General features: G+C 41.6%; 1 protein-coding gene across 4 annotated transcripts in view; it reads right to left on the bottom strand.

The window, feature by feature from the left end:
- zyg11 (zyg-11 homolog (C. elegans)) overlaps positions 1-14,950 on the bottom strand; it is a 27,350-nt gene extending 12,400 nt beyond the window's left edge. For all 4 annotated transcript variants that reach the window (XR_004563170.1, XR_004563169.1, XM_034180390.1 and 1 more), the window contains exons 1-9: positions 14,542-14,950; positions 11,359-11,524; positions 9,356-9,567; positions 8,935-9,252; positions 8,683-8,796; positions 3,552-3,668; positions 3,338-3,478; positions 2,481-2,657; positions 710-774 (exon numbers count right to left, since the gene is read on the bottom strand). Coding sequence is in view for 2 of the 4 variants with exons in the window: in XM_034180390.1 (XP_034036281.1) it covers positions 710-774; positions 2,481-2,657; positions 3,338-3,478; positions 3,552-3,668; positions 8,683-8,796; positions 8,935-9,252; positions 9,356-9,567; positions 11,359-11,524; positions 14,542-14,583 (1,352 nt within the window). In the remaining 2 variants the exon portion in view is untranslated. The remainder of the gene's footprint in view (positions 1-709; positions 775-2,480; positions 2,658-3,337; positions 3,479-3,551; positions 3,669-8,682; positions 8,797-8,934; positions 9,253-9,355; positions 9,568-11,358; positions 11,525-14,541) is intronic.
- Positions 14,951-15,629: the final 679 nt, after the last annotated feature.

A 15,629-nucleotide genomic window follows, 5' to 3' on the forward strand; every position in this document is an offset into this window, starting at 1 on the left:
TACACATATATACACATACACATATATACACATACACATATATATATATATATATATATACATATATAAAAACTTACCCATAACTTATTACACATATGCCAGCATTTTTAATAGGGTCGGCATACGCTGGCTAAATGGTGTGACAGGGATTTAGTTAAGTGGCCATGTTCTACTTTTCACCTTGACATACAAAGTCCTTGTCAAGATTTTTTTTTTTTTTTTTTTTTTTAAACACAGCTTTTCACAGACTCAGCACCCTGGTGGCCCCAAATATAATTAAAATGTGCTCATGTTGAATTTCTCTCAGGAATGATTCCCCATTCATATCATGTTGATTTTTATCACCACAAGGCTGCGATTTCTAATTTATTAAATACAAACCTTAAAATAACTGCCAAGTTGTTTCTGCCTGAAAGTGCTACATAAATAAATAAATAAACAAATATTAGCACAACAAACACTCCAGACCAAATGATTAGCAAATGTCATAGTGGTTAAAAAGACAAGTAAAAGTCTTATTTGTAACAAAATTGAAAGTTTTCTGATCAATACAGACCATGACTTCTAGCACTGAGAACATGTGTGCAGAATGTTCAGAGTCACAAAGCAGTAGAAAGAGGGTGGCGACTGCATCTGCGCTACCAAAACTACAAAATAATTCCATGTAACAATGACTCTTACAATGACAGTGTTAGTACATGTTTCTTACCTGTTGAATGGGACCTCCTGCAAAATGCGGTCACTGCACAGAGACAGGAGGCAGTTCTTCTGCAGCTAAAGACACATCAACCAAATGGAAATTAGCATAGAGCCCGAATGCAGGAATGTCACACAGTCTTAACATTGTTTTTGTCTACATATACGATAAGATCCATTAGTAGTTGGAGCAAAACTGTGCCTCTGTACACAACTACAATGGACGTTTTAGTGAGGCTACCATTTATACCAAGTTTCATCTTGATGCACAAACTCTTTCTTAAGATATCATATACACAGACCACAGATGCACACAAAGTCGAGCAGTTCCTTCGGCATTGTGGGTAAAAAGTATTTGACAGTCTGTCAATGCCCAATGATTTACATTTGTTGGGGTCATTCCTTTTTTTGTCCCCTACCAAAACAAAAATGGAAGCTACTTTTTTGAGATGACAGTGGCTGTGGGAACTTACTGAATGTGATACAACCGCTGGGAAAACTTTTGGATTCACCACAAGCAGAGGATGTTCATCCACCTTTTATACTTTGTAGGAAGCAGTTGAAGATGAGTGAGTGAGTGAGTGAGTGAGTGAGGGAGGAAATTCTCAAATCACAAACATGAGACAAAACCTTTATCCAGTAGTTAATCATTCTGGCTCAAACAAATTAAATTTAATGACAATTATTATAGGGTTATATCTCCACACTGGCCTGGGAACGCCTCGGGATCCCCCAGTCAGAGATGGTCAATGTGGCATGGGAAAGGGAAGTCTGGGGTCCCCCGCTGGAGCTGTTGCCCCTGCGACCTAAACTCGGAAAGAGGTTGTAGATGAGTGTGTGAGTGTGACTACAATTATTATGAAGCAGCTGGAATGAGAATCATCAGCACCTCTAAACTTGAGGCCATGGTTGTCAGCAGGAAACTGATGGAGTGTCTACTCCGGGTAGGGAATGAGGTCTTGCCCCAAGTGAAGGAGCTCAAGTACCTCAGGATCTTGTTCATTCACTCTACCATACCGTTGCGACAAAAAGGGAGCTGAGCCAAAAGGTGAAGCTCTCGATCTACCGGTCAATCTTCGTTCCTGCTCTCACCTATGGTCACAAGGGTTGGGTCATGGCTGAAAGAACTAGCTCGAGGATACAAGCAACGGAAAGGGCTTCCTCAGAAAGGTGGCTGATGTCTCCCTTAGAGATAAGTTGAGAAGCTTGGTCATCCGTGAGGAGCTCGGAGTAGAGACGCTGCTCCTTTGCGTTGAAAGGACCCAGCTGAGTAAGGATGTCCCCTGAGCGCCTCCCTAAGGAGGTGTTCCAGGCATGTCCAGCTGGGAGGAGACCCAGAACTAGGTGGAGAGATTATATCACCACACTGAGCTGGAAATGTCTCGGTATCCCCCAGTCAGAGGTGGTTAAGGTGTCCCAGGAAAGGGAATTTTGGGGTCCCCTGCTGGAGCTATTGCCCCCATGACCTTGTTTGAAGAGTGTTTGAAGATGATGAGGATGACGACTACAATTATTGGCTTTTTACTGATTGAGCAGCTGGAGTGGGGGTAGAATATTATATTGCATACAAGTTGTTGATAATGAGCTGCTCATGTTGTTCCATCTTGGAAAATGTTCATTAGGTTTTGTCACAGTCAACCTGGTCAGGATAGTGGGACTTTCACATTTTTTAAATGGTCATTATCAATGAATCCTGTCATTATATCATTGAGGTATGTTTTAGAAACTAAGCTAATACTCTCCATTTCATATAAGGCGCTGGAGAAGCAGTGACACACAAATACCTGTTGGTGGTTAGGGAAGGTCCTCATGGCTTCCAGTAGCAGCTGGGTGACTGTGCTCAGCAGGCGAACTGGCATTCCTGCTGCCAGGTCCTGCTTTGTCAGGTTAAAAACACAGGCACTGGCTGCCAGCTGGACGTTTAAAGTGGCGGGGTGATTCTTCATACCCAAAACTACAAGCTGGAAGACAGATGTAAAACTGACTGTGAGGTTGGGACTTGGAGGGTGTAGTGATGACTTTCAGGTTGAGACAAACATTTTGATTTTCCTGAAACCAACTACAGCCATTTATCATTAATTAATTGGAAAAGTACATAGGTACAGAAACAAGATAGTTGCATCAATATAACCTACACCATTTTAGAACATTACACAATGATGAAGATATGAAAGACAGTTATGCCAACATGGTAAGAGAAAAGCCAGATGTAAGAGACCTACCTTTAGAAGACAAAGACACACACACAGTTAGCTTGGTGTGAGTAACTACGATAAATAACTAAACAATATGATCAGTTCATGCAACCAACTCATTTATTCCTACATCTGGGGAAATGCTGGTCTGCTGTGCTGCCATCTCACTTACCTAAGCAAACAAAAATCCATTCTGTGCACAATAAATGCATTTCTGCATTTGCTCTTGTCCACATCAACACAATGTTTGTCACTCAGTGTATCATTTGCTCTCTGAATTTGGTGCAACACAATAATGTTTGTCACTCAGTGTATCATTTGCTCTCTGAATTTGGTGTGATCTGCATGTGCTCACCTTGGCATCGTGCACAGAACAGACACTAATCAAAATGTGGCAACTATTTAATGGCTTTTCTGCAACGTGCTGCTGCATGACACTGAAGTACCTTAAGAATGTCGGGTCGAGGCTTCTCCATAACATGAGTCAGGCTGAAGAGATGAAACAGAGCTTCTCTTACGAAAGCTTCTCTCTCACTGTACCGGTGGAGTGCCTCACAGATTTGGGTTTCATTGGCTTCTCCTGTTACCTATTCACACATAATGTAATTTAGCACACTTACACATTTACCACAGTTACTTAAAACATATGCCCATACTAACTTTTAGATTTCCTTCTCCAGAGAGAAAATCCGAAAATCCAGCATCGGTGGCCAGAAGTCCTAAGAAGGTCATGCCTGGTCTTTCTTCGACAAATGCCTTAACAGCTGCATCAGTCACCTGGCGCATTCACACACAAACAATTTTACAGTATATCTCAATATGCAAAGCTGCATATGTGCAGTCTCAAATTACAATGTCCAAGTGAGTAACCAAGACAAAATTTTAACCCTATGGATTTTAATGAATCACTGGAAACAGAAACAAATAAAACACCACACATCTGTGGTGTACATGTGTGTGGCTCAGGAGGTCTGGGCAGCTTTGCTTGAGCTGCTGCCCCCGCAACCCGACTCCAGATAAAGCGGAAGAAAATGGATGAATGGATCATCTGGTAACAGCCTTTGTTGAGGTCCTAGAGCAGGACTATTCAACTATATTTTTCTGGGGGCCACATTGGTCAGAAGGCTATGACCCGTGGGCCGGACAGCCTCCTGACCTGTAGTATTACTCTCATATTGGATTTACAGCCGAGTTAAATGCCACTACACCTCCCCCCCTTTTTTTATTTAATAGAACATTAAAATTCACACTTTAAGTGCAGGTTTGTACCACCATTAGCAAATTATGGTATCATCACATCACAGTTACAACAGTAACAACTGTTTTTAGGGCAAGTAAAAAGTAAACAAAACCAGCTTCTGGCTTAACAGAACAGTAACTACTTCTGGCTTAATGTAAAAAAAAGAGAAGGTACATAATCAACTTCTGGGTCAATAGCTTCATAGTAATCCCAAATGCTGTTTTTAGTGTAAAAAAAAAGTAAACAGCTTTGGTTTTTGTTGCTTTATGTGCAACAAAAATCAAACATAACCAACTTCTGGTTTAAGTAACAACTATACACTGGTGGCAGCATCATGCTATGGGGATGTTTTTCAGAGGCAGGAACCGGGAGACTAGTCAGGACTGAGGGAAAGATGAATGCAGCAATGTACAGACACATCCTGGATGAAAACCTGCTCCAGAGCGCTCTTGACCTCAGACTGAGGTGACGGTTCATCTTTCAGCAGGACAATGACCCTAAGCACATAGTTAAGATATCAAAGGAGTGGCTTCAGGACAACTCTGTGAATGTCCTTAAGTGGCCCAGCCGAGACCAGACCTGAAACCGATTGAACATCTTTGGATAGATCTGAAAATGGCTGTTATGACCCTGGTCATATTTGGTGTGTTGGTGGTGTATAAATGTGTTTACCCTCCCCACCTGGGTGAGGGTGCTGTTCATCTTGTGTTCTGTGTGAATTTCTCTCACCAGGTGAACTGGTTGAGTGTGGCACCAGCTGACTAGTCTAGCAATGGAGGCGTCAGTTTTAAGAGGAAGGCTGAAACCAACATCCAGTGCTCCGCCTCCTCCCTGCTTCCAACCTGATACTGTGTGTATCTGAGGAGTCCCTGCTTTTACCTTTGTTTTGGAAAAGCAGTCCAAACCTGTTTTAGTAGGGTGAGAAACTGTTTTATTTTGATGTTTTCTACTGTTTATTCGCTAGGAGTTTAGGTAAGATGACTGTCTTTTGGTTGTTTTATTTGCTTGATAGGAAAGAACAAGAACTGGAGAGTTGGTTTGTTTGTTATTTTGGCCTGTTCTCACCCTAAAGCCATTTATTATTTGAAATAATAATACATTTGTTGTATTTTGAACTGCAGACCTTTGTGGTTTGGTCATTCTTGGGAGTGGGGGAATGAGGGGAGTCACTTTGTGTTATGCAAGGGTTCACCCCTAGGCCAGGGCATAACAGGTGGGAGGAGACCCAGCTGACTGATGCTCTCCATCCAACCTGATGGAGCTAGAGAGGTACTGCAAAGAGGAATGGGCAAAAGTGCCCAAAGACAGATGTGCCAAGCTTGTGGCATGCAATTGCTGAAACGCAGCTTATTAAAAACAGTCTCTGCTAGACGCTCAGCTTTGTACATGCTTGTATGTGTTGTCACTGATATAACTCTGAAAAATATCAGAAATACATCTGTGTGATCAGGCAGCCTGAAAACCAGTGCAGAGTTCCGCATGCACATTCACGGTGGGAGCTATAACAAGGAAAAACAGCGTGCTGTTCCGGTAGACTCCGCATACATCAAGATCCAAAACCCAACATTCTCTCAAAGTAAAATAAAATTAACACAGCCTACCAGCTCCACTGACAAGAACAAAATACAAATGTGAAAAACTGAACAGGGCACTCACCCACTTGTAAAATGATTTCCAAGATTAAATATGTAAAGTCCACACCTCTCTCTTGCCTGCATGCCATATTTCTATAAACTAAACACTGTTAAACAACACAAAACTATCTATACTTCTCTGGGGCAGCATGGTGGATGAGTGGTCAATGTAGGTACTTGTGAATCAGAAAGTTGCCGGTTCAACACCACCTATGCCATGTGGTGTGGCGATGTGTCAGGAAGGGCATCTGCCATAAAACCTGGGCTGGAATTTGCTGTGATGTTTCAGAGAAATTGGGAGAAGTGAAAAGAAGAACAACTTTTGGAAAGTACAGTTAGTTGCTGTCCAAGGCAGTGGTACATGTGGCGACACATGGCCCCGACGCATGCTTCCACACATGACCTGACCACCAACGGTCAATCCAGCATCATTAACCCATGCAGCAGGTGGCAGACATGTCTATGGCATGTTATATAGGGAAAATAAAGTTGCTTTTTAAGTAATCATGTGCATCAACCCATTTCAAGGTTGTTGTCTATACAGTATCTTTTAATTTGGTGACTTTTCAAATGACAATACTGTTTCTGAGTCATCTCATTTATCAATCTAGTCACACTTGGGCTCCCATTTTGAGCCTATTGCAGAAGTCATTTTTCTTGTAGTTCCTTGACTGGCCACTTGAGGCTGGCTCCAAAACAGAGCAAATTCCCATAGAATCCCATTAAATGTCCAACTTGACAGTAGAAATGACCATGTTTACAGCCTAGTAGAAAAAAATTATTTTGGTCTCTATAGATAGTTTCCTCCTCCATGACAACTGTACAGGGGCCGAATTATTTTTTTTCTAAATTCTTAGTTTAAGACATTTCAGTTAATAAAATTCTGTATAACTGTGGGTGTGGTTGCTTTGAGTGACAGTGGTTCTGTCCATCGACTCCTCCTCTCATAGTCTCTGACCGTTTGCTTTTATGTCTGGACTATTCTATTACAATTACCTTGTTATGTGGGCCGCTGAAGAGGAGGTACTGCTGGCCCACCACCACCAGAGAGCGCCCTGCTTGGAGTGCGGGCTCCAAGCACGAGAGGGCGCCAGACCCAGAAGAAGTGACAGCTGTCACTCATCGCACCAGCTGTCACTCATCTACACCACTATATAAGCCGGACTGCAACTCCACCTCCCCGCCGAGAAATCAACTACCGAAGAGGTAATTTTCTCTGCTGACTCAAATCGTTGAGTGATAATCTGAACTTCTTTTGCAGCCGTTATCCTGTTGTGTCTGCCTTATCTGTGGGATTGGCGTTTGGTGTGATCAGCGACGGCTTCGCCTCACACCCCGAACCAGATAAGTGGTTAAACAGGAGCTGCACGAGTGTGTGATTGGAGGTGGAGGTGTTCCCTCCTAACTGAGTGCAGACTGTGGATTACTGAGTGTGCGACTTCACACTCATCCATCCTGTCTTGTTTTCTGCCAGCAGTACCAGGGTCGACAGCCGAAGACAGAGGCCACCTGGGGACTCGGGACTTGGCGGCTCCGGTGTTCTTCAGGCCGTTGGTGGTGGAAGCCGTGTGGGACGCGGCTCATCTCTCGTCGGGGGTCTTCTATCTTCGAGCCTGCCCACACGTCACCTGGTGTTAATTGACTATATATATTTTGTGTGTTTAGTTGTGTGTTGTCACAACATTAAATTGTTACTTACTGGCTTATTCATTGTCCGTTCCTTTGCGACCCCTGTTGTGGGTCCGTGCTACGACACCTTCCCAACATACCTGGAATAATACTGCTTGTTGCGCGGTCAAACGCCCTAACGGATCATCTAAGACGTCCCTGTTGAAATATTCATGCTGAGTGAAACTCTGGTCTTATTTAATATTGTATGCTAACTGTGTTAGCACTTTCAGCAGCTGTGGGGAGGTCCACTTACCGCACGATTACTGAGGAACTATGCGTCGGATAAGTTTTTGTTTACACACCAAAACAACCCGTTATAAGAACCACCTCGTACTCCCTAAAAATATTAATTAAGAAACCAAGGTTAGCTGTTGGTTTGGATTCAGAAAGAGAGGGGCGTGTCCAGGCTTTATTCATCACACATGGAGCCACCCATGCTCCACCCCTTTATGCATTAATGAGTTCATCATTAATCGGTGCGGGCGGGGCTGTCAACATGGTGACACACAAAAAAGAGGAGTCATTTTGGCTGTTTTGGGTCTCTACAGAAAACCAATGGGTGACGTCATGCAGGCTCTGTCCAGTATATATACAGTCTGTGCTATTCACTCACTGTATTTTAGAAAATATACACAATACCGGTCAAAAGTTTGGACACATGTTCAAGTGAATGGGAACATGTGTCCAAACTTTTGACTGGTATTGTACACTTAGGCATTTCCAAAGTCTAGAGGGAAAACAAACAAATAACCAATCAAAATCATGGGTCTGTCTGCTACTTGACATATGATGTGGGCCATTACAACAGCAGTGATGGCATGAACCTACTACTGTTACTGCAGTACATTCAAGCACATTTTCGTCAAGCTACTATGTTTGTAACTGCAAAAAAGAGCAGCAAAAAAGGGAAATGATAAAAGTATGCATCAAGAAAGGTATTGTCTTATGGCGTGACTTTGATATTGAGTGTTATTGTAGCTGGTCGGACAGCGTGGTCTGCATGAAGACGGAGCACTTTTCTGCATTTCACTTCTGTCAGACTGGACAACGAGTTCATGTTTTGACAGGGTTTTATATTATTACTGGGACAAAATGCACGAGTCAGGTGAGAAGTAAACACCCAAATAGAGTACCAACCTAAATTATAGTGCTGGAAGAAAAACAATAAAAACGTGTACACCTCTGCATAATGCACATTTTTTTGGAAATATCACTGCACAAAGACAAAACATTCCAACACACAAACCTGTTTCCTCCCTGACACATCCAGGGAAACAAGAGCAGGCAGGATCCCATGCTGGCCGAGCAGTTGACGAGCGATATCAGAAGTAAACTGCTTATCATCGCTGATGTCCAAGTGCTGCAAAAGCACAAATTTCACACACATCCAACAGGCAGGCAGACAGCTTAATGATTCTTTAACGGCACAGGACAACAAAATGAAGAAAACAGCAAAAGATGTGTTTTGTCAAAACAAACACTTGATACTTTCACTGACCTGTAACACGTTCAGCTGTCCGATGACTCCCAGCAGCTGAGCGGTGCTCATCTCCAGGCGCTTTAGTTGGTGCAGAGTGAGCGAGCGAAGCCTCTCCTTCAGGCCCAGCAGGGGAGTCAGGTTGGTGACCGATGTGTTGGACAAGTCCAAACTCTCCAGTCGAGGCAGCGAACACACATCGGTTAGTCCCGAGTCGTAGAAGTCTACATTGGCTAAAGAGAGAGACCGCAGGCCCTGGAGGGAGCTGAAGCCATACCGGATTGGTTCCTCCAGAGAGGACATGGTCAGACCTGTTAAAACAAGCCGCTGGAGGGACTCCTGCACAATATTTGAAGACACAAAAACAATAAAGGCATGGATTATATATATTATTTTTACTTGAATGTTGCCTTACATTTTTCTTGATGGACTCTTGCGTTACCTGGCAATATTTGTTGGTGGCCAGTCCCTGCAGTATGTCAGTGATGGTGATGTCTGCATTGACTCTGGCAGCATCCAGCTCCAACAGGCTGTGAGGACAGAGTGCTTTCTGGAAGGCCTCTGCAGAGATGCGCGCTGTACGGATACACGCCCGCCTCAGCCGCAGGTATTCACAGTTCCGAAACACACCGAAAGTGCTGTCATTCAACAGACCTGCAGTGAGTAGAGAGAGCGAGAATCAAGTTTTTAAACTCCTCACCAAAGACGGGCAGGACCACAGCCTCAGTACTTTATCAACTTAAAGTTTTGGTTCAGTTCTCAGCTCACATGAATAACAGCGGTTGGTAATGCTGCACTATTATATAATGTTAACCATGGCATCCAAATTTAATGTAGTTTTAGTATTCTACTGAAAATGTTATTTAGCTTTAATCGTATTTTAGTCTTCGTCAAAAATTGGAAAGAGACCTAATTATAATTGGTGTAGGAATTATGCCAACTAGCTGAAAAGGGACAGGAACAAATAAGTGAAAACTTCATCAAACTTGACTTTGAATGTGATTAGTAATATTTAAGTTATTTTTAGTATTATTATTTCTACGTCATATTGCCATCATTTTCTCCAATATATAACTTTTGTCTTAATGTGTTTGAAATACAGATTCTTCCTACTACTTCAAAAATGAAGCACTGATGCACTCAGACTGGATAGCAAACCTTTGTCTGTTAAACCGTAGTTCTTCTACAATTTCATTTTTATTCCACAATAAAAATAAAGACAAATTTTGTTTCAGGTTTTGTTTTCAAGGATTTACTGTTAATTTAGTTTTCATCTTTTTAGTCTTGGGAAAATGATATACAAACAATGAATGTTTCTGAGTGCAATGGTAAAAATATTTCATGAGGTGAAATATTCTTACCATTGAACAAATGAAAAAAAGATTCATTATTTGTTTTATATAACGCCTATTAATTTATAAACAAGAGAAAAAGGGCTTAGATTTTGGTGTGTGTCACTGGTCCTTTGATGTTAAGAGGTTCAAAACAGTCCAACACGACCTTTAAATAGCAATCCAATCCAATCCAAAATTGTTCTCAGTCAACTTGCAAAAACAGTCAGATAGTTCAAAAACAATCCTGACAATGTAGTTTATACCTGATGCCACGCACTGACTTCTTTGTGTACTCGACTGCCGTCTGCTTTTTTCAGTCTGGCGAAAATTCACGACAGAAACTTGTTGAGCTGTTCATCTGACAGAGGTTCTACTTTAGCTTGATATGTGTAAGCGAATACTGCAAATGCCTCCAGACCGCTTATGGAGTACTGGATTTGCTTTTTATTTTGTGTTAGAACAATGAGCAGCGTCAATATGCTGCTAAGAGCCGTCACCGTGTGCAATGGTATGAAACATATGGAACCAAGTTTGCATGGTAAATGGAGCACAGTGGCAAATGGGACAAATGATCAGTATCATGTGACATACAAACCACCTATCAAATGACAAGGATCTAGTCAGGCGCTATATAACTGCCAATTAACATTTTTCATTTTAGCTTTCACTGTAGAAAATAACACTGATCAAATGCTGCCTATACAAATAATAAACTGTACCTATGTACAATGCATTGTACTATGGTCATTAAAGAATTTTCCATTTTTCCCCACTTCCTCCATTTTCAGAGGCGCAAAGTAACTGGACAATTGATTGACAAGTAGTTCCATGGCAAAGGGAAATTCAACACTGGACTGGACTGGACGGACTGGACTGGACTGGACGGACGGACGGACGGACGGACGGGCACGCACGCACGCACGCACGCACGCACACACACACACACACACACACACACACACACACACACACACACACACACACACACACACACACACACACACACTCTCTGAATCAACCCAGTTGATTGATCCATTCTTAAGTAACCACAGACACAGATTTAATCCATGACACCATGCCAGTCTGAAAGAGGTATTACAAGTCTATTTACCTTCAGTAGCCATTTTGGCCAGTAGCTGGTCTGCCAGATCATGCGGGAAGGGTACTGGCTCATTGAAACACAGTGAGCCATCAGGGCGCTTCACACAGTAACACTCCAGGTTTTGGCTCACATATGTCAGGCAAAGGTCTGTCAAAGAAGCTGGAGATGCCTCTTCCTGAAAAGACAAAGTGGATGCCAGCTGATATTTCACATGCACATAAAGCGCCGGTCACAACCCACCGTGCGTTTTCTTTCGCCGTACGTTTTCTGCGGATGCCACAGCCACTACGTTTTTTTGAAAACGTACAGAGGCACTAGCAAGAGGAGGAGGGAGTTCGTTCAAAGCACATCTCTAGGAGTGTAACGATAAAGAGAGTTGACAATAAAGCAGTGTGTGTGTGTGTGTGTGTGTGTGTGGGGTAGGCTTTTCTTTTGATATGTGTGTTATGAGCGGGACCGGAGCAGCAGGTGTTTTTCGGCGTCGGCGATGCATGAGCATGTCCAGCCTGTTAGTGAAAAGTCACACAAGGTGTGAAACACTGATAGAGGAATATATTCACTACACACTTGATTACCAGCTTTTTAAATTTCAGCTTAATTCTAATTTATATATGTGTATCACAATCTTCAAGATCTGATACATACAATTTAATTCCATAGTATGTGGTGAGTAGCCTACTGCCTCCGTACCGGATTTGGTTAATTCAATAGTAACTGAATGAAAATGTGCTGCTTTCAATCCGTACTGAGGCAGTACTCACAACGTGCGTTATCTGTACTGCTGGTGAATCCGCAGCCTGACCGCAGCGAAAGTTCTGCATGCACTAACACCTCTACGGTGTGTCTGCGTGCTCCTAAATTCATACTGAGGCAGTACTTACGACGTACGGATCTCCAAATTTAGCCCACGTTTTTGCAAGTAGACTGCACGCACGTGCAAGTACGGTGGGTTGTAACCACGGCTTAAGTCTCATGTTTAAATGGTTCTCCTCAAGCACTTAAAAATAGCATGCTTTTTAAAAAATATATTTTGTGCATAGTCAAAGTATGTCAGACATGTCCATTTATATAACAAGCCTATGATTTGATGCACAACATGATAAACTGCTCCCATATGATCTTGTGTAATCTTTTGTACAGACAATAGCAACAAATTCCAACAAATTAATTTTTCTTACAAACTGACTCCTTCACACAACAGCTTTCCACAAAATACCTCCTCTATAGCCATGAATGCACTATATCAAACGCCACGTGAGTCACTTTAAAATTTTTAATGTCTTGAAACAACTTCATAAATCATGTTAATAATAACTGTTTAGTTTGAACTTCAAGATTAGTTTGAACACCGGGGATACAGTTTCACAACTAGAGTACTGCGCTTGTAGAGCGCAAAACTCCACCAACACTAGTCTCCAATTCCACAAATTTTTACCTTGGAAAAAAATTTAAGGTCAAAGTCCTGTTAGAAGTGGCTTTTCATAAGCTAAAACAGTGGTGTCAAAGTATTCCAGAAAGGGCCAAGAGGGTGCAGGTTTTCTTTGCAGCCAGTGACAGGTGATTTCACTGATGAACTCATCCCATCTGCTGAAAGTGATGTTAATCAATGAAATCACCTGCTGGAATCAGTGGCTGCAAAGAAAACCTGCTAAAATATAGACAAATATAATACAAAATATAGATTAAAAAGGCTTACCAATGTTAATATCGTATAGCTGCTAAATCTGCAATAAGGAACAGATGCAGGTCAAACTTAGTCTATTCACTGAGCATGTGTATGCACGTCATTGTCACAAATGAGAGTGACTGAGGCACTTTTGATCATGATATAATGCAAAATGTACACCAAATGGGCTTTTCGATATTAAATTTAAATGTCCACAAAATCCACAATCTGGATCAATACCGGCTCAAACTTTGTCAGGTGATAGTGAGTGCCAGTCTGCACCTCACTTTCAAAATATGACAGTGATTGGGGCACGTTTGATTAAGATATAATGTAAAATATACATTAAATGATCTGTAATCTGGATCAGGTCTGGATCAAACTTTGCCAGTTGATAAAGGATAACATCCTACATAATGCTGTCAAATATGAAATACATTTGATCTTTTTTGACAGTTATGAATTTTTGAAAATTCATTCAATATTAAAGATAGGAGTTTTTCCAATTTTCCAAGATTTTTCCTGACTTTGCCCTTTGATCTAGGTCCTTGAAAATTGAATCACTTCCTTCCTATCAGGATATGAATCTTCAGTAAAAATTTCATAATGGCATATGAAAACATTATATATCGCAAATATAACCTCTGCCCAACTTCGTTCGCGGAGGTAACAAACAGTTATCCCATAACATTCCTTCATGTAAATCCCTTCGGCTTCTCCCTTGTTTCACCACAGCAGGTCAGAGGTGGAGCTTCATGTTGATTTGGCACAAGTTTAATGCTGGATGCCCTTTCTGACACAACTCCACATTATATGAACAATGTGCAGAGGCAGTTTTGAACCAGAAACCCTCTGCAGTGGAAACAAGTGCACTTAACCAACTGACCACCACCCCTGCCCTATAACAAGCCATGACAGATAGACCAAACTACAGTATTTCTTTTGGAACTGATTCCTCACCCATATCTTTTTTGAATTCCCATGATTAGACAAACAATGTGGTATACTTTTCAATATGACAGGAGCATTTTTACATGTTGATCCTGGAACGGGCAACATGCATTTTTGTGCAGGCCATGGCAGGCCATCCAAGGCTGGATTTTAAGTGTCATATAATTCCTTTAAGTGGCACTAATGGCATCAAAATTGGTTTCTGGCTACATGATGTAATATATTACAGTTGGCTGCTGTGATGTCAATATAAAACAGCTATACTGAACACAATGGTATTTTATGAAGTTCAGTGCAAGTATGCAAGGTGCCAGGTTATCCCACTAAACTCACGGATCGTCAAATATCACATCCGTAGACCAAACTGTACAACACTTAATAATCCTTACCGCCAACATCTTTAATGCGACATTTAAGTGGCTGATGGCTTTTATTACTGTGTCACAGAAAAAAAAAACGTCCCCAGCCCAAACAGGCTTATAAGACACCATTATTTCAACAAACATGATACCAAAAACCGCAGTGACAAGTTGGGGATGTTTATTCTCCTTTGCGGTATTTTCGGTCAAACTCACCGTGTTTAGGAAACTGCAGGCCGTGGGCTCGGCTGACGTCATCCTACACCAAAAGATGCGGTTTTATCGCCACGAACACGCTGCAGTTGCGCCCTCGGGGACTCTCGGAGGGACCTGCGGAATCCGCAGCAGGCGTCTATCGGTGTCTCCAGGCCGACAAACCGACGATCAGCAGCACGGCGCCGCGGACCTTAGCACTCAGCTAACCAGCTAGCTAGCTCACCTGTCGATGTCTTCGTTTTGGAAAACGAGTTTTCGTGCAAAACTGTCCAAAGCTGTCTGCTATAGAATTCATTTTAGGGGTAACGGACAGTTAATATCTCCACAACCGCCCCGAGTGAACCTACAGGTCTATTTTTAACCATGGAGCGAACAGTAAACAAAGGTCACGACACAGGAAGTGCACGGGCTGGACTCAGAGTGTTGCCAAGTCCACCTATAATACGCTAATTTTACTTATTTATTAGCTTGAAAAATCACGGGCTGTGGGGCACAGATTTAAATCTGTGAGGGGGTTATTTTAAGTGTTAGCTTATATGTACATATATTTAATGAAAATATAATTCATAATAATACACACACTCACGCACACACACCTCCAGAGTAGCTGAGTTTGCTTATATTAATGTAAGCAACTTATTTTTAAAAATCTTTTTTGCAATGTATTTATGTATTAATGCAGCTTACTAAGCAATTATACCTCATATTATAACTCATTATAACCCATTATAGCAGCATTATAACTCATGTATACTATATATATATATATATATATATATATATATATATATATATATATATATATATATATATATATATATATATCGCCTGCTGAATCTGCGTATCAGAGATAAGTGGTTAGTGCTGATGAACTTTGTTGTTTGTTTGATGTTTTTAGTAATTTTTGTGTGAAACTCCGAATGGATGCCGTAATAGTTTTTGTTGCTTACTTGGTTCGCGAGACAGGCTTGAATTAAAAAAAAAAAGGCTTGAATTTTGAAATGAGAAATTGCGTTGGGTGGGGGAGCGGCTGGACGCCAGTTGATCTGTAAGTGGGGTTTATTGATTTATTTATGTAAACGTCATGA

This window comes from Thalassophryne amazonica, chromosome 10 (genome assembly GCF_902500255.1).
Source record: "Thalassophryne amazonica chromosome 10, fThaAma1.1, whole genome shotgun sequence".
Taxonomy (NCBI): Eukaryota; Metazoa; Chordata; class Actinopteri; order Batrachoidiformes; family Batrachoididae; genus Thalassophryne; species Thalassophryne amazonica.